Raw genomic sequence first — 24,448 nt, forward strand, 5'->3', positions numbered from 1 at the left:
TCCAGAACTGTACGCAGTACTCAAGGCGTGGCCTGACCATTGCCTTATACAGAGGGATAATCACCTCCTTTTCCCTGCTAGCAAAATTCCTATATATCATTGACAAAACCCCATGACCTGCCCTGGCAGCCTGTCTCCATTGCTCAGAGAACTTCATATCTGACTGCACAGTTACTCCCAGGTCTTTTTCATTTTCTACCACCTTAAGTGTAGTAGTACCACACAGTTGGTATGTTTCTCTGGGGTTACTTCTACCCATATGCAGTACTTTGCATTTCTCAAGGTTAAACTTCAGTTGCCACTTGTTAGGCCATCTGCCCAAATTATCTAGATCCCGTTTCAGTAGCACACTGCCATTACTGTCATTAACAACCCTGCCAACCTTTGTATCATCTGCAATCTTCGACATTAAGCCTGATATACCTTCATCAATATCATTGATAAATATACAAAACAACAGTGGACCTAACACCGAACCCTGTGGGACTCCACTAATAACATTAGTCCAAGAAGAGCAGCACCCATTGATTACCACCCTCTGTCTTCTCGCACTTAACCATCCTTTTATCCATTGTAGCAACTTACCCTTAATACCATTCTGCTCCAATTTGTACAATAGTCTTCCATGCGCAACAGTGTCAAAAGCTTTCCTGAAATCCAAATATATGATATCAAAATTGTTTTTTGCATCCAGTTCCTTTGTAACCACATCATAATATCAAATTTGTCAGACAAGACTTTCCCTTAACAAACCCATGCTGTGTCTGAATTATTGCTGCAGTCTTGTCTAGATGATCCTGCAATGCATCTTTAACCAGCGACTCCATTATTTTACCCGGAACAGAAGTTAAACTAACTGGTCTGTAATTACTCGTGTCACCCTTCGATCCCCCTTTGTGAATTGGGGATACATTTGCACTTCTCCAGTCCGTGGGAACCTCCCCTGAGTCCAAGGATGCTCTCATAATTATGGCTAAGGGTTTGCTTAGTTGCCTTGCCACCTCCTTTAATATAACTGGATAGATCCCATCTACCCCAGGTGCTTTTCTTACATTTAACTTCAACAATTTCTCTTCCACTTTGCTCTCAGTTATTACAAGATCATTAAGCACCCTGCTACAATTTGATAACCTTCTGCCATTTTCAAACCTTAATAATTCCTCACGTGTGAATGTAGATCCAAAATACTTGGTTTGTTTGCTATCTAACCATCGATGTCAAGTGGACCAATCAGATTCATCCCCTTCCTTTTAGAGTTTATATAAGTAAAGAAATCCTTGCTGTTTTTCTTAGCATCTTTTGCCAAGGATTTCTCGTAATCTGCCTTCGCCTGCCGAACCTCCTTTGTGACCTGATTACAGATTAACTTATATCTGCCATAGGCTTCTGAGTCGCTTGATAATTTATATGCATCCCATGCATTTTTCTTCTCTGTTACCAGTCTCATTAGTTCATTTGACAACCATTTAGGCCTAAACCTTGAACAATATTTCTTAATAGGTATGAAACTTTTAGTAGCTTCCAAGATTAATTCCTTGAATGCTTCCCACTTAGTATTTACTGTTGGTAACATAGTCAGTTGATCCCACTGTACAGAATTTAAAAACTGTCGGAGACCACTGTACTCGCCTTTACGGAAGCAAAAACCCTTTCCTTTACCCCTGATGGTAATTAAATCTTTAAGTAAATCCCACGTCAGTACACTGTGATCACTGCCACCTAGTGGTTCTTTTATCTGCAAATTCCTAATACATGAATGATCTCTGCTGATAACCAGATCAAGAGTATTACTTTTTCTGGTTGCCTCTCGAACATGCTGCTGCAGAAAACAATCATCCAATAAATCCACAAAAGTCTGACTAGTGTGTGAGTGCCCAACACCCACAAGTTCCAGTCAATATCTGGGAAGTTAAAATCCACCATTATAAGACATTCCGATTTACTAGCCCACTCTATTTCTCTGTACAATTGTTCATTGTACTCATTCGAGTCATTAGGCCTATAACACACTCCTACTCTAATTTTTGCTTTCGCAGTGCTTATATCACACCCAACTGACTCAGCAGTGCACTGTTCATCTATATCAACTGGATGCACTTCTTTTGATTTTATATTTTTCTTTATTAACAGCATAACACTTCCTCCCTTCCTATCCTGTCTATCCTCTCTGTACACATTGTACTCCCCATTGTAATTACAGTTCGGCATTCCTTATATCTGAGTGACACCACATCTCTGATATCCCAACAATATCCGCCTTTGATGTCTTGACCAACACTTCAAATTCATCAAATTTATTTACTATACTTCTAGCATTGGTATACATGCAGCATAACACCTCCTCCCTTCCTATCCTGTATTAACAGCATAACACCTCCTCCCTTCCTATCCTGTCTATCCTCTCTGTACACATTGTACTCCCCAAATTCCAGTTCGGCATTCCTTATATCTGAGTGACACCACATCTCTGATATCCCAACAATATCTGCCTTTGATGTCTTGACCAACACTTCAAATTCATCAAATTTATTTACTATACTTCTAGCATTGGTATACATGCACCTATTCCTATTCCCAGCCACTCTTACACATCCCATATACCCACCTGTTTCACGATGACTGACATCCGTCCCTGAAACCCCCAACACCCCTCGCTCCAGGTCGCTACTTATTCTAATAGAAGTTGTGCAAGAATCACCTTCACCTCTGCCTACGGCTACTGTTAAACTATTAGTCCTTGTATCCCCCCAAGCTATCAGTTTTCCGACCCACCTAACACTGCCTCGATAGCATTAGCAAATATTCTTGCACCCTTTCTATTTAAGTGTATCCCGTCCCTGTAGAAGCAATCTCTCCTGTTAACAAGTACAGTCCAGGCTGAAAAAAATTCTACCCCTTGAGCCTTGCACAATCTTTCCAGGGCCGAATTGATCGACAAGGCTCTCATCATATACTCCCTCCTATCGTGTCTGGGCAGAATTGCAGACACTTTCAAATTCAACCCTACTTCACGGCTTTTTTTCAACAGTGACCTGTACTTGTTAAGTAATTCTGCCGGTCTCCTACTCTTAATATCATTAGTGCCAACGTGTACAACTATATCACCTTTTGTGCCCTTAAAAGATGATATCTGCTCTACAACGTCATCAACCTTTGCCCCTGGCAGACATGCCCTGGTCCTGTTCCACCTGTCCTTTTTACACAATATATTTCCTGTTTCCCTGACAATAGAGTCACCAACAACTACTAGTTCCTTTGGGACCAGCGCAATCTGCCTTGTGGGTTGCCGCTGTGTTGCGTGATGACCAAGTGCAAGCTCTGGCATTGATGTGGGCAGCTGAGAGCCTGATGGGCCCCTCAATTTAGATCTTTCGAGGGCATCCACCCTGTCCTTCAAACTCTCATATAGGCCCATAACAACGCTGAGTTGTCGCCTGATTTCCTTACATCGCGCACACACAAAAGACATCCCCCATGGCAATATCATGTTCCGTTCCAGATAGTTCGGCAAACATTTCACAAGTTGCACATTTTTTTAGGCTGTGATGCGTTGGAGAATCGCCCCCGCAGTTCTTCCCCGAGTCACAGCACTCCTGCCACTTTGTGCCCTTTGCTTTGCTGCTCTAGTTTGGGGCATGATATTTTAAATTAATAAGATCAATAAATTAATTTAAATTAAATGTCAATACTACGCTATCTAATAGAAACAGTGAAGCGTATTACTGTTTCTATAATTATACGTTAGAGCTACCTAACTACCTCAATTAAAAATTTGAATTCCCTATCACTATATACAAAAACAATGCCTGCAATATTCGAATGAAATAACGGTTTTATAAAGTATTACGTATATCTACAAAAACTGTTTATACAAATTAAAATAAAAATAACCAGCGTAATTAGAACTATAAGACTACGTATTAAGTACAATATAAAATAACAATTATGAAAATAAAAAGCAAAAACTTATCATTTTTTTCGGAGCCTGTAACTTGCTGTATTTTCTAAAGAGAGTCAGCGCCCCCTTTCTGAAGTGAACAACTGCTTCAGAAAGAGAGGCTTAGGGGAGAATATCATCAAAAAACACAGTTCAGCAAATGAATGTAATAGCAACATTGAGAAATTGGGTACTTGAAAACACAAATGGTTTTTGTTACTAGTGCTGAAAGTAAAAGTGAAGCACAAACTCTGCCTTCTAAAAAGTGCCTAAAATGCACTGAACATAATGGAGAATGTGTTGGCCTGAAGTAATTTCAATTAAAAAACAACTATGGCATTTGATATTGTCAAAGCTGTGGCTAAGAATGCATATAAGAAAAACTGTGCAAACAAAATTACGTTTTTTTACTTTAAATTAAACAGTTAATTGGTTTGTACGTTTCTTTCAGTACTAAGACTGTAATTCTTCTTTTATTACTTTGTGATACTAATTACATATATACTATATTTTTTATTTCAATTGTGTATTTTTTTTCTCTTAGTTTATCTTATAAATAAAAGAAAATCTAAACAAAATTTTTATTATTAGACAAGGCTTTTTTTATTTTTGTTATATTTCTTATTATTGTTAGATACATGTACAACAACAAAAGGGGGGGGGATAAGTTTTAACACTTTTGGCAGACCTTGTGTTAATTATAAAACCTGAAAATTTAGGTCCCTTGAATAGCAAGGGTAAAGAAAGACTACGGAAAACTATCCATAAGTTACCAGAACCCTATCAGCAATCTGCTTTTAGTTAAGTGCCAATTCAATTATTACTGAAATATTGCTTCATTCAGTCACTTAAAACTATGATGTTATAGTCTATTATACCCAAATGCCAATCAGTATATCATCTGCCATCTGTTACTCCCACATCACTCAAACACCCAGTTGCATACTCTCATTCACTATTACAGCATAGTGTTAATTTTATGTGGCCCATCTGTGAACTTTTATTTTCCCAAAACTAACAATGTTTCGTTTGCTGTTGGGGCTTTACTTCATATTCATTTTCTTCAGTTGGCTGTTTGAAGATTCCCACTCAGTAGTTATATTGGCCCCTGAACACCATCAAATATGTTATCCAACAGCACAGCATAGAAGACACCTACTTTTTAACTATGCAGTCATCAGAATGTCGGGATTGCTTGCTATGATATTTGGTACTTCACTTACAATTATTTATGGAAGTGAATCACAGGTCCTGAATTTTATATAAGTAGTACATAGGAAAATACTGCTTCCCTGCATAAAATATTCATTTTAACTGCAAGATATAATAAGAACACTATCCCCTTCCTTTTTGCCCGTGTATAAAAGTCAGGAATTGTAATTCACTTAGCAATATCAGTTATGTAAGTGAATCACCATTTCATACAGTAGCAGAAAATGAGGGGGAGATAATAATCCTTCCATAGCTTGCTATTATAATGAATACATATCTATTATAAGTACAAAATGGTCAGGTGATACCTTGAGTACTGTATACAGGTCTGGAGGCCTCATTTTAGGAAAGATGTAGAGCTGTTGGAACGAGTACAGAGAAGGGCAATGAGATTGGTGAATGGAACAAAGGATTGCTCTTACTTAAGTAAAAAGACAGACTTAAGTTCTGCAAATTGCAGCATCTGGAGACTACGCACCTGCAAGGTAGTAGTAGTGGCATGTGATGCAAGAAAGCAAGTGTATGAGCTTATGCAGCATCAGCCAAAAAAAAAAAAAAAAAAATCACACCATTCCCTCCAAATGTCTGTCCAGTTCCTCCTTAAATTTATTTAACCTATCAACTTCCACAATGACAGATGGAAGTTTGTTCCGGCAATTAACCACCCGCTGGCTAAAGGCAAATTTCCACACATGTATTCTACATTTGTCTTTTCTTAATTTGAATTTATGCCTCCTTAGGTTCATAATCTGAACAAGTGGAAGGATCCCATCAGAATTCAGCGTGCTCAACCCATTCAAGGCCTTATACACCTCAGTCAGATCACTGTGCAGGTGCCTAGTCTCCAGCCACTGCAATTTGCAGAACTTAAGCCTCTCTTGGTAAGAAGATCCCTTCATTCCCCTCACCAATCTTGTTGCCCTTCTCTGTACACGCTCAAGCAAATCTTATATCCTTCCTAAAATGAGGCCTCCAGACCTGTACACAGTACTCAAGGCGTGGCCTGACCATTGCCTAATACAGAGGGACAATCACCTCCTTCTTCCTGCTAGCAAAATTCCTATATATCATTGATCTGAATGAGGTGTATAAGGCTTTGAATGGTTTGAGGAAGCTCAATGCTGATGGGATTCTTCCTCTTGCTCAGATTACTCACCTGAGGGGACAAATTCAAATTGAGGAAAGACAATTGTAGAATAGATGTGTGGAAATTTGCCTTTAGCCAGCAGGTGGTTGATAGTTGGAACAAACTTCCATCTGTCGTAGTGGAGGATGACAACTTAAATAAGTTCAAGGCAGAACTAGACAAGCATTTGGAGTGAATGGATGGATAAAAATGGGAATTTTTTTGTTTTATTTGGCTGATGCTATATAAGCTTGCTTTCTTGCATTATATGCCTCTGCTAATGCTAAAATATCATATCAGTCAAGTTCATGTTATCTGACATTTGGCCATTTTTTATATGTGCTATTAAGAGGTTGGCCGATGTGGGGTATTTTTTAAGAAATAATTAGTTTATCACACCATGTTTATTTTTATACTTAAGTTTTAAGTTTTGTTCTGTTATGCAAGATATCATGTTGTTAAAAAAAAAAAAAAAAAAAAAAACTGAAGCAGGTATATAATTTTATAATTTTGATTGGAGATGTTTCCCATGCCAAAGTTGGATATAATACTATAAAATGATTACCATAAGAGGATATCTAGTTTTAATTTTCTTCTTCAGGCACCAGCTTAAATAAATTTCCAAGCAATACTATGACTTTCTAATTCCCATTAAAGCTATTTTTACGTGTGAAAGTTGCTTAAGTTTTCTGGCTGGTGATGTTATACTTCTGACCAAGTGTTGGTGTTCTTTGTTCACATCCACTTGATTTAGTATTTGGAATGCTGGTGAATCTTGCCAGCATTCCAAATACAAATACATTTCTCATGGCTAGAGTCATTAACCAAATAGCTAGAGTGAAATCTTATCGCTTTACAACTGACAGCTTCTGTATTTAGCAAGCATAGCAAGAAGCTGTGATAGCAGAAAAGCAGTTGGATGTTTTGTAATATTTCTTTACCTTTGCCCCTTCAGTTTTGTATAAATCTGATTCTACTGTGTAAGCATATATGCATCCAGTAATCAAATTTAAAGCTGATGTAGAAGAATTATTCAACATATTGTTTTCTTAAAAATTACTGAATATGCTCTCGTGTTGGTAGAAATACATTTTGAATTATATGAAAATTATGTTGATATTTTCCAATTTATATGCAAAATTAATAACCTAAAAAATATAGATGATGCAAATCTAATAAAATAATAAATATCTTCATATGGTTTTAAAAGTGATTTTCGTAATGTTGATGGAATGATCTGCTCAAGGAGTTTTCAACTGTTTCAATTGTATTTGGAGTAAAGGAGAAGAAAATTTAATTTTCTTCTCCTTTACTCCAATTTATTCTAACTAAACAGAGGATATTTCTCTAAATCTAGATAAATATGACCTGTTCATATGCAGGTGTCTCATTCTGAATGATTTAAGGAGATGCAGCTGTTTTAAATTTTTAAATATAGTAATGGAGAGTTTTCAATGATAAAAGTAATATAATAAAATAATTAATAATATTAAAATTTTGAAATAATAAATAAGCAGACACATAAGTACCTGGTAAAATGTTTATTCATACTAGTCATGTGTCTGCTTGTTCTTATTTATTTTATTTTATTTTTATATAATTTTTACCAACAAAATTTGCATAAGCATAGCTCCTTAACTGCTCTGAATTAGGCTTATATTCAGAATTACTCCTATTAATTAATAAGGGGAAGATGCTACAATGGATAAAAGATTGGGTGAGTGGGAGAAGATGGAGTGGTAATTAATGGAGCTGCTCTTTGGACTAATGTTATTAGTGGAGTCCCCCAGGGTTTGGTGCTGGGCCCACTGTTGTTTTGTGTATTTATTAATGATATTGATGAAGGTATATCAGACTTAATGTCCAAGTTTGCAGATGATACAAAGGTTGGCAGAAAGCAGTTATCATTGACCGGGCACATAGGTTTTGGGACCGCAAGTGGCTCGAGAGCTTTCGGATTAGTTCCATTGAGAACAATATTAATAGAGACAGGGGTATGCGTATCCATCCCCTCTTTGAGGCAGTGATCCTTAGAGGAGATGAACGATTCCACCTGACGTGCTCCCGAGCTACTTCTGGTTCTGACACGCACGAGAACAGTGCACGTGCCATCAAATCACGTGACGTGTGCCATGAACCTGCGGGTATTTAAAGTTGCACTATAAAGTAAAAAGCGCACTGCTGAGAAAGAAGGCGGAGCCTTCGAAAGCTTCAGATATTTTATCGCTTTTAACTTGGTATATTTTATTGTATTTTATGATATTTTATCACTTTTAACCTGGTATTTTAATTGTTTTATACTGTAAATAGTAATTTATTGTAAGCTTAATTATAAATGTACCAGATGTGTGGTACTACACTCAGGGAGGTGCATAATGAAAAAGAACTGGGGATAATTATGAAGTCAGATATGAAGTTTTCTGAGCAATGCAGAAAAGCTGCCAGAGAAGGTCATGGAGTATTGTCAATTATATACAGGAATATTGCTACTAGGGAAAAGGAGGTGATTATCCCATTGTACCTGACAATGGTCAAGCCACATCTTGAGTACTGTGTACAGGTCTGGATGCCTCCTTTTAGGAAAGATGTAGAGTTGGATGTGGTTGATGAGGGGAGCAAAGGAGTCCTCTTACCAGGAAAGGCTTAAGTTCTGCAAATTGCAGTGGCACCTATGAGGTGATCTGATTGAGGTGTATAAGGCGTTGAATGGGCTAAGCACGCTGAATTCTGGTGGATCGGGGTGTATAAGGCCTTGAATGGTTTGAGCAGGCTCAATGCTCACGGGATAATTTCGCTTGCTCAGATTAAGAACCTGAGGGGGCATAGATTCAAAATGAGGAAAGACAGTTGTAGAATAGATGTGCAGAAGTTTGGGCAGGTGATTGCTGGAACAGTCTTCCAACTTGTTGTTGTGAAAGTTTATAGCTTAAATAAATTAAAGGCTGAACTAGACAAACATTTGGAGTGAATGGATGGGTGAAATGGGAATGTTGGGTTTTTTTTTTTTGGCTGATGCTGTATAAGTTTTCTTTCTTGCATCATATTCCTGAGCTAATGCTAATGTTGCAGTAGCATACTGTCATTAGTGTTATTAAGAACCCTGCCAACCTTCGTATGATATTCAAACTACCACATTAAGCCTGATATACCTTCATTGATAAATACAGAAAACAACAATGGTCCCGTGAGGGACACCACTAATAACATTAGTCCATGAAGAGCAAGACAGAGTGGTGTCACCACTCTGTCTTCTTCCACTCAACCATCCCTCTATCCACAGCAGCAACTTGTCCTTAATACCATACTGCTCCAACTTGTACAGTAATTTTCCATGTGCAACAGTATCAGAAGCTTTCCTGAAATCCAAGTACAGTCATCCCAGGCGCCTCTGTAGCCAGGTGGGAAGGAGCAGCAGTGCGTAGCCGACCGGGCAAGCCGAGTGGGTAAAGTACCTGCCCGGCAACCCAAAGGTCGCGGGTTCGATTCCCGCCTCGGGCTTGGATCAAAGTACTGCAAAAACCTTGGGAGGTGCAATATGGCCACAGAAGCCGATGTGCCAACAACTACCAAATCAAAAAAAAAAAAAAAAAAGCAGTGCGTAGCACACGCTTCTTGATTAGACCGGGGTTCGAGCCTGTCACCACCAAATACGGAGGATGTGGAAATGTCAGGGAATGACCACCGCATATCCCGGAGCAATATGGCCTTAGTTGCTAATGCTCCTAAAAACCAAATAACTAACTAACTAACAGTCATCCCTCGATTTGCATGGGGGTTATGTTTAAATAGAAAAAAATTGTCTTCATTCGGTAAGAAAAAAATTACAAACATGTGCATAAAATTAATCTTGCTGATATTTACCTCTAGATTTTTAATTTAAATTCATTGCTTCTTCATCGCTGTTTTCCTGTGATAAACTTGCAACAGTATCTAGCACTTTTTGAAAAAAAATTGGTTCAAATTGTTTGCTTAGAAGCACTCTGTTTTTTCTCTTTAAATTTCTTCATAAGGAACTAAAGCTAATAATAAAGTTCTGCAAAAATTTAAACTCCTCACCAAATTAGGATCCATATCCAGAGCTTGGCTAAGCTGATTTGCAAGTTTTGAAACTCAGAGTCTCTTCGCAGTCAAATTTTTGTGTGCATGTTCTTTGTTTTTATCGTTTTTGTCATCTTCACTTTCCAAAAAAATATTGTCCACTGATAATTGTTCTCTATGAGATTCAAGGACTTCTGTGATTTCTGCTGGTTCCAATTCTTCAAATTTATCTCCATTAATCATTTTGCCAATTTTCACAATCTCAACGACCATGGCTTCTTTAGTGTAGCTTTTTGGCCACAGCTTTTTCCACACTGCATTCATTATTGAGTTCTTGACTTCACCCCGAACGAACTCAATATTTTTTACAGCATCAAGAATGTTATAATTCTGCCAATATTCTCAAATTGAAAGACTGCCTATTCCATCAGTAGCTTCAACCAATTTTAAAAAAGATCTTCTTAGGTAATAAAGTTTAAAGGAAGCTATAACACCTTGGTCCATCAGCTGAATTAACGAACTTATATTCATTCGCTGGAAGAAAGGTAACTTTCACATTTAGGTGCAGGATGACTTGGTGCATTATCAAAATTTTGTGAATGCTACGTTCTTCTTCATCCAATATTTTTTTGTTTCAACCCAAAAGCAATTTAAAAACCAATCCTTGAAGATTTTAGCTCTCATCCAGGCATTTTTGCTCAATTTCCAATGAACTGGTAAGGAGCTTTTTGATATTCATTTAAAAGTGCAAGGATTTCCTGACATATTAATTAGAAGCAGTTTACACTTAGTCACCCTCTGCATTGCCACATAACAAAAATGTTAACCTATCTTTTGCAGCTTTGAAAGGTGGAGCAGTTTTCTCTTCTTCTTTTGAAATGAATGTTCGGCTTGGCATATGCTACCAAAATAAGTCTGTCTCATCAGCATTAAACACTTGACTTGCCAGATAGCCCTCATTCGCAATAACATCCTTTAAAGTTTTCGGATACAAAGAAGCAACTTCTGTATTTACACTGACTGCTTCACCCGTTAATTTCAGATTGTGAAGACTGACATTTTTTAAAATTTTAAAACCAACCCTTACTGGTTTGAAAAACATCTATATTGGATGGACTGTCTTCTTCTTGTAAGCAATTAAAAATTTGCAAAGCTTTGGTGCAAATAATATCTGAATTAAGATGCACTCTTTTTTTCATTAAGATCTTTTATCCAAAGAGAAAGTAATTTTTCAGTTTTCTCTATTATAGGATTTCTCTGCCAGAGTAAATAATTTCTCAATACTGGTGTACCTGGTCTGCCTCCGTGGGGCCAAGTGTGAGCAATGTTGGGCTCCAGCAGGGGTCTAGTGGCTAAATGGCCAGAAAAACAACACTACGCTCATACAATATCCATCCACTTTTAAATCTCTGGCCTTTCCAGTGAACTGGTACACTTACAATGAAAGCAATGCAGAGATGGGGGGAAACCCCTGGTGCCGTTTGACACTAAATACACTTCACTTTACTTATAGAATTTCTCACTTTTGTAATGCTTTGTGCAACCAATGATGTGGAACAGATAACTGAACTTTTAATTTTCTCAGCATTTTCCCTAATTCGTCGAATGCTAGATTCATTTATGCTGTATTTCTTGGCCAATGTCACAACCTTTTTGCCATTTTCTAACTCCTTAACGATTTTTAATTTTTCCTCTAAATTTAAAATTTATTTGGTTGCTTTCTTCATTGTAGGCACTAATTAAAGACAAGAAATATTAAATCAGAAAAAGAATGCTTACCAATTAAAATGCTTTACATCAGCGGTTCTCAAACTTTCTGAGCCCACGCCTCCCTTGACCTGTAAAATTTTCCCAGTGCCTCCCTTGAAGTAAAGCATCTATAATTGTGCAATTTCTTATTTTTAATACAATAATTATTAATACTACATGAAATAATAAGTATCTTTAGTTCTAAATTACATTAGTAATTTAGAACTAACGTAATTTAGAACTACAACTTCTAAATTACTAACGATTATTATCAGTAAGTAATCGTTAGTAATTTAATATGATAAATGTGATAAATACTTTAAAAAATAGGTTATAAAATTTAATGTTATGTTTTGAAACTTTATTTATATGTATATATTTTTTTATTTATATATGTTATGTTATGAAAATTACATTTCTTTTAAACTTTTCGCGCCTCCTTTTGCACTAGTCTGCACCTCCCAGTTTGGAAATCGCTGCTTTACATTGCACCGAACCAGAAAAAAGATTGTCTGAATGGCTAAAGTAGGATAACTGATGAAGGGGATTCCCAAATGAGGAAGTTGTTTCAAAAATAACCAGACAAACACACCACCATTTATTTATTGCTACATTTGGTTATAAGAATCAGTTTTAAACGCCTTTGTGATATTTTTCTAAAGCACATTTCTGGAGATCACAACCATAAAACAAAAACAATTTGGGCTTTATCGATCTTATTGCATTTGCTGCAATAATACTGATAGCTGGAATTCTGTGGGATTTTATGTTATTATGGTGAAATGTTCCTCCTTCAATGAAATCTTCAATCAAGAAAAACACAAATAAATTTTCAAAATCTGCTCTTCGTTCCTATTTTTGAAGTTTTGTAAACAAAAATCGAGCAGATAGCGAAACTCACCACACATTCTAAAATTTTGGTAGTAAGTACCTGACTGCACAATAGCGAAACAGTGCAAATTGAGGGACGACTGTATATGATATCAAAATTATTTTTTGCATCCAGTTCCTTTGTGACCTCATTGTAGTATCCAATCAAATTGGTCAGACAAGACTTTCCCTCAGACAAGACTGTGTCTGAACTATAACTGCAGTCTTGTCTAGATGATCCTGTAGCACTTCTTTAACAAGTGCCTCCATTAATTTCCCCAGAACAGAAATTAACTAACAGGTCTGTAATTACTTGTCACTTTGTGAATTGGGATCACATTTGCACATCTCCAGTCCATGGGGACCTCCCCAGAGTCCAAGGAAGCCCTCATAATTATGGCTTAGGGTTTGCTTACTTCCTTTGCTGCCTCCTTTAATATAACTGGATAGATTCCATGGATAGATCCATCCACTCCAGGTGTTTTTCTTATGTTTAACTTCAGCAATTTCTCCTCCACTTTGCTCTCAGTTATTACAAAATCATTTAGCTTCCTGCCAGAGTTTGATAAACTTCTGCCATTCCCCTCCCTGAATAACTCCTCATGTGTGAATGTAGATGCAAAATACTCATTCAGTTTGTCAGCTACCTGAGCCAGGTCCTCAACAATCAAACCATCAATATAATCTGCTTGAACCTGCCTAACTCCTAGAGTAACTTAATTACATTTCCATTTTATGTGGCTGGCTATACGTGAGGTTCTATTTGTTTGCAATTTGCAAATGATCACTATTCAGTGGATTACTTAAAACTAACCACTGAATAATTGGGAACAGTTTTGGAGAACATATTGATAGGTCTATGGCAGTAGTAGTTTACTTACTGTAGGATTCTGTACCCATCAGTTCATCTGAAATTTGTCAAAAACAACATCTCATAGCATAAAACACTTGGTGGCCTCTGTGATTACTTCTCTGAACATATCCCATTATTCATTTACATTTTTTAAGCATCATCAATTGGTCTTACTGAAAAGAGTTTAAAAAGAAATGTCAACCCATTATAATTACCTTTGCAAATACAGAAACCTTCTGTTTACTCTAAACAGTGGTTATTTCTTTGAATAAATGCCAAATCAATACACTATGATCAGTGCCACCTAAAATCTACTTTACTTTACTTAAAAATAATGCTGTGATGCTTTTATTTTATGTATCAACTTATATCCTTATGGTAATAAATAAGCTAATATTAGCATCCATGGGTATTCCCCCCCCCCAAATTTCTCATATGTTCAATAATTATACCAAAAAATTTTAAACCTTCCCCAGGCACCTAACCACAAGTTATAACTTGATTTTGCATAGTCTTATTTTTTTTTGGAACACATTAAATACATTGAAACTCAGAGGAAATCACTTAGTGACTACTAAGTGAGTTACAGTTTAGCATTTTCTTACATACATACATATGGAAAATCCAATATAAAGTTATTGTGATGCAAAAAAGCATCTTTTTGGATCAGAATAATAAGAATTTGGATCCATTCTATAAGAAAAGGTCACTAAAAGTCTTGTAGCATAAAATGCCACAAGACTAATCAAAACAACTGAATATTTTGCTCTCTCAAACTTGAATAAGAGCAGTCAGGTATCTATTTGCATCCTGATGTGCCCTGTACCAGGGTGCTGTTTATGCCATTATTCTGTCTCTGCTGACACCTCATTATCTCAGTTGCCTCAATGGTTCCCACTTCTGTTCCCTATTAGAATTCTAAAGTACTGCATTCTGCTTAGTTTCTTCATTTGATTTAACTAGTTCCCCCCCCCATTTGTAAGTTTTAAAATTATCCTTTGTTATGTACAGTAAAACAACTAATATTACCTTTTCATTTGGTTTTGATTTCTTTGAGAATTAGTTATCCCAATATTTGCTTATTGATATTCATATAGGAGCTCTCTCTCTCTCTCTCTCTCTCTCTCTCTCTCTCTCTAAAAGAGATAGGGAAATCTGAATATTTGTGAATATGCTCTGATTATCAGGGCATTCACAGGATTATCTGCTGATTCTTTTCCCATTGCATTCATAACAGGGTAATTCCATTGTATGTCAAAATAGTAAACATTCACAAGGCTTACACATTAAAATTACTACTCTTAATATTTGATTAGCATTAGATTTAGACATGCTAAAAAAATGTAGCATTAACCACCAAAATTTAAAAATGAACTCACTTCTTTAAAAATCTCATCTCCTTAAGTAATCAATTGAGCAATTATAATTAACTAACCAGTTACTTCTGAAATTTTTCTTTTTCAGTCTCATCGTGGAGAGTTTGATACCAGTAGTGCTCTTAAAGAATTGTACGTATATGTTGTGAAGTACAGTGAACCAGTAAGTATAAATTTATTAAAGTACTATTATTGATATGATTACATATTATAAAATTTGCTTGAACAAAGTTATGACCAAAATGGTATTCCAGATATTGAAGAAATGAATACTGTCAAAACACAGAGAAATAAAAACTCTCCACTGGTTGTACTACTGTTTTCATAATCATCCATTCAACTGTTGAATAGTAACATGAAAAATATTATTTCCCCACTCCCCAACAGTAAAATGGGTGAGATCTGATAACATTTTGGTAGGAACAACTTGCTCAAGACTATCTATTAGATAGTCTTGTTTCCTAATGCAATCTTAATGTTCAGGTGAGATATTCCTTTAGCCTTCATGCAGCAGATAAAATGACAACTCACATAAATTATATTACACACAATTTCTGTTTTGAATTAGAATAATCATTCAAGTAGGCTGCAAATTCCTCATTAAAGACAAACATTGTTGGCAAAAATCGTTAATGCTAATTAACAATTAATAAAATTGTTAATGCTAAAGTCTTGAAGTAACATAAATGTTTATTCTCATGTGGTTGCATCCCATAAATCATTAGCATGCAAACAATCCCAATTAAATTGAAGCATCCCACTTCAGTTTAAAGTTCTGTCAAGCTTCTAGCCACAATTGACACATGTAGCTTTAAACACTTTGCCGACAACCACCAACTTAGCAATTCTCATACCAATGGTTACTGCATGAATAAAACAAGTCTATGAAACAAAATAAATATATACAGTTTTTCACAACAATTATAATTTTGAATGACTAACTAAATTTCGCATACTTTCAGTAATCTCATGTCTCAAACTTTATGATCATATAAAAAACTTATTACTTCAAACACTTTTTCTCCCTCTATCCTGGCTTGCTCTGTCACAGATCAAGTAACAAACACACACATGTGACAGATGCACATTGTATTATGAGCTGCTTTGATGAGAGAAGTTTCACAGCTTCACAAAATAACAGTTAAATTTATGCTATGTATTTATCTAAAGCATACAATCAAGTTAATTAAACAATTTGGATATTTAAACTTCTTTGTGAAATTGTATATCTTAAAACCCATTAAGATGCTTTAAGCATCAAAAGTATGGCCACACTTGAATAACTTGCAGAGGATAACTAGTATGTCAAAATGTGGTGCAAAGATTGATGCCACCAAATTGCACTTTCCAAATTGTAAGGGTAAACTCAACATACTGTCACATGTGGGAAATTCAAACAGACATACAAAATCATAAAAAACCAAATAAAATATCACATCAAGTAAACTTTCTCTCTCACCCAATACCAACAAGTTTTCGTATGCTTAAGCAGTGATTAACAAAACTTGCGTTGAAAATGTACAGAGATCACCATCCCTTCACTTGAGTATTTTGCCTCTCACATACACAGCATAAGCTAAAATCAAATAAAAAGGAATGAGCAGAAAACACTAGAACAGAATAAAAAACAAAAACTTATTACCATTGCACATGTTCCTCAAGATCTGGATGTTGAAGGAAAAAAATAGCACATGCTCACTCCAGAAGATATGAACGCCAAATGCCCAAATTTAACTTTTCAAGGGATGAGAATGCCAGAAATATATCAAATTAAAGGGAGCTAAATGATTTTGTGTTAGAGGGAAGTAGAAGAGAAACTATTGCAGCTAAACACAAAAAAAAAAAAAAAGCACCTGGGGTGAATAGGATCTATCCAATTATATTGGGAGATGCAGCAAACATTTAGCTATAATTAAGAGAAGAACATCCTTTGATTCAGGGGGAGTCCCCATAGACTAGAAGTGTGAATGTATCCTTCAATTCACAAACGATGGGGAGGAGGTGAAAGGTTAAGTGAGTAATTACAGACTTGTAAGCTTGACTTCTTTTCCAAGGAAAATAATGAAGCCACTGGTTAAAGAAGTAATGTAAGACCTTCTGGGCAGGAATGTAGTTATATTTCAGTCACAGCATATATATGTTAGGGGCCATCATGTCTGACTGGATACTATGATGCAGTAACAAAGGAATTTGATACAAAAAAATAATTTTGACATCATACACTTAGATTTCAGAAAAGCTTTTGACACTATTACACATAAAAAAAAAAAAAAAACTGCTATACAGATTGGAGCCATGTGGAATAAGGTCAAGTTACTGCTATGGATAAAGGGATGGTTTGGTGGGAGAAGGCAGACTGGTTATCAGTAGGCACTGCTCTTCTTGGACTGATATTATTATGGAGTCCCCCCTTCCCCAGAGTTCAGTACTTGGTCCACTATTATTGTTCAGTGTTTATTAATGATACTGTTAAAGGCATATGAAGCTTAATGTCTAAGATTGCAGATAATACAAAGGTTGGCCAGGTGGTTAATGACAGTAACCAAGATATGCTACTGCAACAAGATCTAGAAAATTTAGGCAGATAGGCTGGGAAGCAATTGAAGTTTAACAATGACAAATGTAAGGTACTGCATGTGGGTAGCAGTAATCTCAGAACAATATAGTGCATTATAGTAAACACTAAAAGCAGTGGAGAATAAAAAAGACCCAGGAATAATTGTTAATTGTACAGTCAAACATGAAGTTTTCTGAGCAGTGCAGACACATTGCCATGAAAGAACATAGGGTTTTGGCAGTGATAAAGATGTGATCATCCTGTTGTATAATGCAATGGTTAGCCACATCTTGAATATTGCTAAAGCATCATTTCAGGAAGGATGTGGATCTGTTGGAATGGGTGCAGAGAAGGGCAACAAGCTTAATGTTTACGTTTAGTGATATCTAAGATTAACAAAAGAGTGCTCTTACCAAGAAAGGCTTCAGGTCTGGAAACTAGGCACCAGCAAGGAGATCTGATTGAGGTCTTTGAATGGATTGAGTAATCTAAATGCTAATGGCATCTTGTTCAGGCAATACACATGGGAACCCCTAAATTTAAATTGAGGGATGGTTACAAAATAGATTACAAGATCAGGGCTTCTGAGTTTTCCCAATAAAAAATAAAAGTTTTTGTTTATACTCCGGAATAACCACTAGGTCAAAGGAGTTTACAATAAATCCTGAATAGAATTGTTAATTGTATTTAGCAGTCATGTGCACTTTAAACCATTGTTTACTCAAAGAGCATGTGCTAATGCACTCTTGCTCTTGAACACTCTGCCTACATTACTTTCATCTGGTGCTGTAGAAGTGAATAGTTTGAATAAATTTAGAAGGAACTAGACAAATTATTAGAGGGGTCAGGCAGGTGATGCCAGAAGTTTTTTTTTTTTTATTTATTTTTTATTTTGACCGATGCTATATAATTTTGCTTTCTTGTATCATTTGACACTGCTAATGGTAATACTAATGTTTTTAAAAACAAAAAAAAAAAAAAAAAAGTAAAAAGTAAGTTTCCCCCTTAATATCTACAGAAAAAAAAAAATCATCTTCCAAATATCAGTAATAAACAACATAATACAGTGGAACTATCAAAGGTTTAAGAAAGGAAGAATATTAATAGTAATAACCATATAGTGCAAGGAAGCCACATTTCTTTGCTGCACTGGCAAAAAATACCAAAAAAAAAAAAACAAGTAGATAAAATACAAACTATGTGCTTCCCTCCTCACACAGGTAACTATTGACCTTTGAATTTATTAATATATAAATATATTAGAGGTGCACAGAAGTTCAGCCTCATTATTCAGCTTTGGCCATTGGAAGGCCGAATACCTGTCTTTTTCTTAATGAAATAAAAAAATCTGCATACTAGATTGTTTAATTTAATTTACAATAAAGTAGGACCCCCAAATGTGTTGTTGTAGTGAGATTTATTGGTGCAAGGGCTGCTATGGCCAAATTGCACCTATTACTTTTGAGTATTCATCAATACATTAGAGATGGGTCTAGAAGCGGTTGTAAACATTTTTAGATAAATAAACAATTCTGGTAAATTGGCATCATCTCCAAGTATATGGCTTAGTTTGTAAATGCACAAAAACCACTGCGGTTACAGTGGTTTTTGTGCATTTACTGGAGATCTGAAACATGCAATGGGCACACTCTATGATAATATGCTTCACGGTAAGTATGGAACTACAATGCAAGCAAAGTGGAGGATCTTCATCTAGCAGTAAAAATAGGTGTGTTAGATATGTGTGTGTGTGGCCAATTCGTGCTCTTGCAAGCACAACCTCTTCCTGCCTGTTTAATTGAGAACTGGATCTCCAAAGCTGTGGATTCTGTTTTATTTTAAGAAGCTTGTTACCTGTTTTGTTATGCCACATCTCAGTGCATATCCGCTGTATGATTGGTTTGGAGTCAGGATAAGGAACTGGGATGTAATCGAAGCAAGCAGGGTATTTTGCTGCTTCATCTGCACGCTCGGTATCCAGCAAAACGTGACAGTCTGCTTATTTTCACTGAGGTAATATAACTGAGATCTGATTTGTGGGAGAAGTGGATGGAAATTTTGTGATTTATTCTGTAGGGCATTCACAGCACTCAGTCTGTGTTTATTATGATCTGGGTGTTTAGAGGATCATTAAGGACATTTAAAGCCATTTTGATTGCATACAGTTCAGCAGTAAAAACACTGCACTCAAGTGGTAACTGGACAGAAACAGTGGTTGTAGGACTGATTACTGCAGCTTCCACAGATATATCAGTTTTGGAGCCATCTGTATATATCTGAAGACTGCAAGCAGGCCAATGCCTGAACTGCATGTAAGATTGTCCAAGATTGTGTTTGATAGGGAGTGTTTTCCCCACTGAAGAAAATAGTTACCGCAAAGAGGTATATTCATTGCCCGTGGTGCTTGTACTACATCTACAGCTTCAGATATTTCCAAGATGCCTCAGTCTTGTGTTAACTCTTGTAGATGGATACCTGCAGGTTTATTTTCACTGGGTTTGTTTCTATATAAGTTATACAAACTATATACAAAGTTTGTATATATAAGTTATATACAAACTTTGTACTGGGGATGTCTAAAAAGCTCCAGAAGCAATCCTGAGAGCATTATGTCGGACTAGATTGAGCCAAGCCAATGCTGTCTTACGTGCAGAATCATAAACTGGGGCTCCATAGTCTAGACAAGATCTTATGAACATTCGATATAAGTGCAGAAGTGTGAAGCAGTTCGCTCCCTATGCCAATTGCTGAAGAGATAACTTTGAGGATACTCATCTTTTTCATGCACTGCATCCGTAATTGCCTTATATGTGCCTGAAAAGTAAGTTTAGTGTAGAGTCCATTCAATGCCTCCTGTGGTCTTCCATCAAAAGGAGGCAGAAGGATTTTGACGAATCTTGATGCTAAGAAAGCTCCAGGTCCTGATAGTATTTCTCCACTTGTTCTCAAAACCTGTGCTCCTGAACTTACTCCTATTCTTTGTCACCTTTTTTCACTTTCTTATTCCAAATGTGTTTTTCCTTCTGCTTGGAAATTTGCTCATATCCAGCCTGTTCCTAAAAAGGGTGACAGATCCCTCCCATCCAATTATCGTCCCATTGCAATTACTTCTACTCTTTCTAAAGTAATGGAGAAATCAATTAACCGCCAACTCTTAAACTACCTAGAAACCTTCCGTCTGATCAACGATCGCCAATATGCATTCCATCAGTGTCGATCCACTGGTGATATTCTGGCTTATGTTACCCATTTATGGACTAATTCAATGGAAAGGTTCGGTGAAACACAAGTAGTTGCTCTTGACATCTCAAAGGCTTTCGATCATGTTTGGCATAAAGGTCTTCTAAACAAGCTTCCATCTTATGGTTTGCCAACTGTTTTTTGTAATTGGTTATCCAGTTTTCTCTCTGATCGCTCACTGAGGGTGATGGTAGATGACTCTCTGTCTTCTAACTTCTCCACTACTGCCGGTGTCCCCCAAGGTTCAGTTCTTAACCCCCACTCTTTTCCTCTTGTATATTAATGACCTTCTTCCATTGACTGGAAATCCCATCCATAGTTTTGCTGATGATAGCACATTGCATTCCACTTTCCATTTTGAGAAACCTTGCCCTGCTCAGTCAGCTTCAACTTCTCGAAAATCTGCTACCAATTCCTTAAATGCCGATCTTCAGGTAATTCTCCAGTGGGGCAAAGACAACTTAGTTGATTTCAATCCTTCTAAAACTCAGTCTTGTCTTATATCTTGCAAAAAGGATTCTTTTGCTCATATGCTAATCTTTAGTGACACTCCAATTTCTAGGCAAAATGATATATCTCTTTTGGGGATTACTCTGACTTCTAATTTCTCTTGGCACAAGCGCATTACAAATATTGCTTCCTCTGCATCTAAAAAACTTAGTATTCTCTTTCGCTCTCAGCGTTACTTTTCTTCCAAACAGCTGCTCACTCTGTATAAATCGCAAATCCGCCCTGCCATGGAATATTGTTCCCACATCTGGGGTGGTGCCCCCAAAACCTCTCTCAGGCTTCTTGATTCCATTCAGAAGAGGGCAGTTAGGTTAATTAATGATTCATCTCTAACAGTCTCTCCACTCGCTTTCTCATAGATGCACTGTTTCTGCTGCATGCCTCTTCTACAGATACTTCCATGGGCACTGTTCTTCTGAATTGGCTTTTATAATTCTTGCTCTCTCTTTCAAAACAGTCCGAACATGTGCCCCCACCAGCTAACATCCATTTACTGTCCAACTTCAAACTCACAGAACCAACTTTTCATCTTCCTCGTTTATTCATTCAACTGCCGTTTTCTGGAACAACCTTCATATGTATTTGCTGAAAATTACAGTCTACAGAAGTTCAAGTCCAATGTCAACAAATGTCTTCTTTCGTCTTCTCAACCTACAACCCAAGCACGGTACTAAGTACTATAGGTTCTAATACCTCTCGTTTTTGGAGTTTACATAAAAAAAAAAACAAAAAAAAAAACAGATATTGTTGCTAAGTGGTATTTGTTGGATTCCTAACCTTAGTTCAGGATCTGGATGGAGCTGATGCTTTTTTGCAAAAGTGTATAGCAGTTGTTTTTGTTGCAGAGAGGCAATAGCCATTGTGGGATGCCCATGAATCTATTTTATTTATTGAGAGCTGCGATTTATGCTCAACTGAGTACATATTTTGTGAGTGGCAGGATATTGTAAGGTCATCTGCATATAGATAGGTGTCAACATTAACTGGAATAATTTCTGTTGCATTGTTTAGCTTAACTGCAAAGAGCGTTTCACTAAGAACTGATTCTTGTGGGACCCCTTCTTGGACAAATGTATGTAATAGAGAATTGCAGTAACGCACTTGAAAGTTTCTGTTTTGTAGAAAGCTCTGTATGATTAGTGGCTGCTGACCTTGGAGTTCTGTGGCATACAGATTTTGAAGAATGCCGTAGCGCCAGGTGGTATCAACAGCTTTCTCTATATCCAGAGACCGTGACAAAATGTTCTTTACGGATAAAAGCATTTCATATGTTGGATTCTACCTTGATCATAAGATCTAGAGTTGTCCGTTTTTTTCTAAAGCTGTACTGTGTTCCTGTTCATTATCGAGTGAGATTCTAGATATCATACTAATAGAGTGTAAATCATTTTTTCTAATGTCTTACCAAGGCAACTACTAAGAGATATTGGCTGATAGTTTTGTGGATTTGATTGATACTTTCCAGGTTTAGCAAAGGCTAGGACTATTAAGTGGCTCCAAGAAAAAGGGTAGTAGGCTTCAGAGAATATCCAGTTGAAATATATCAGTAATGAGTTCAGAGCTTTCTTGTTTAGGTGTTTAAGCACGATATAGTGTATTCCATCAGACCCTGGTGCACTATTAGCTGACATATTTAAGGAGCTCTCTAGTTCAAGTAATGTAAAAGGTCGATTATAAGGAAGAAATGCCATTGTATTGAAGTTCAATTTATACTTTACTGCGTTGGCTTTTATCTGTTTAAAGGCTGACTCATATGCTGATGTGGCAGAAATTTCAGAAAAGCATTCTGATAGGGTGTTTGCAATTTCTATTGGAGAGGAGAAATCTTTACTCCTCCAATTCTGGGTTCTAGGTGGGATTTACCATTTAGCTTTTTGATTTTGTTACAGATTTTTCTGCTCTCTGTATTTTTATTAATGGTGGAAGCAAACCAGATCCAAGAATCTTTTTTTCAGCACATAACATGCTTTACATTTCTTAAAATTTATCAGGTTGTCAGTTGTTGGGTTCTTGCGAAATAGATTCCATGATTTATTCTATTCTTTTTTGGCATCACGGCATGTCCATGAGGACCAACTCTAGTTTTGGGTATAGAGCAGGTTGCAACTATTATTATCTGTGTAGTTATCAGTAACATCATCTATAGGCTGGCTTTTGATGACTTGATCATCAAAGGAAATTGCATTGGTGAACTTGTTCCAATCTGCCTTGGTAAATTTCCATTTTATGTGGCTGGCTATATGTGAGGTTCTATTTGTTTGCAATTTGCAAATGATCAAATAATGATCACTATTCAGTGGATTACTTAAAACTAACCACTGAATAATTGGGAACAGTTTTGGAGAACATATTGATAGGTCTATGGCAGTAGATACACCGCTGGGAAAGTGAATATAAGTGTTAGTACCGGTATTTAGTAATGTGAGATTCTGGTTATCAAGAACTGTTTCAATGAATTTTCCTCGTTTGTCTATTTTGGGAGATCCCCACATAGGATGGTGCCCATTGAAATCTCCTAGCAAAATGAAAGGAGATTTTTTTTTTTTTATGAGAACCCCAAACACGAGAGGTATTATAACCTATAGTACTTAGTACCGTGCTTGGGTTGGAGGTTGAGAAGACGAAAGAAGATATTTGTTGATATTGGACTTGAACTTCTGTAGATTGTAATTTTCAGGAAATACGTATGAAGGACGGTTGTTCCAGAAAACGGCAGTTGAATGAATAAATGAGGAAGATGAAAAGTTGGTTCTGTGAGTTTGAAGTTGGACAGTAAATGGATGTTGGCTGGTGGCGGCACGTGTTCGGACTGTTTTTGAAAGAGAGAGCGGGAATTATAGAAGCCAATTCAGAAGAACAGTGCCCATGGAAGTATCTGTAGAAGAGGCATGCAGCAGAAACAGTGCATCTATGAGAAAGCGAGTGGAGAGATTCTGTTAGAGATGAATCATTAATTAACCTAACTGCCCTCTTCTGAATG

General features: G+C 36.6%; 1 protein-coding gene across 1 annotated transcript in view; it reads left to right on the forward strand.

Annotated features, from left to right (window-relative positions):
* Nucleotides 1-15,765, forward strand: part of LOC150076249 (plexin-B-like) — a 705,969-nt gene extending 690,204 nt beyond the window's left edge. The window contains exons 35-36 of the mRNA XM_090387297.1: nt 15,250-15,324; nt 15,730-15,765. Of these exons, the coding sequence (XP_090243423.1) occupies nt 15,250-15,324; nt 15,730-15,765 (111 nt within the window). The remainder of the gene's footprint in view (nt 1-15,249; nt 15,325-15,729) is intronic.
* The last annotated feature ends 8,683 nt before the right edge of the window (nt 15,766-24,448 follow it).

The sequence above is a fragment of the Mastigoproctus giganteus genome, chromosome 13 (genome assembly GCF_048544385.1).
Source record: "Mastigoproctus giganteus isolate SK-2022 chromosome 13, ASM4854438v1, whole genome shotgun sequence".
In the NCBI taxonomy this organism is placed as follows: domain Eukaryota; kingdom Metazoa; phylum Arthropoda; class Arachnida; order Uropygi; family Thelyphonidae; genus Mastigoproctus; species Mastigoproctus giganteus.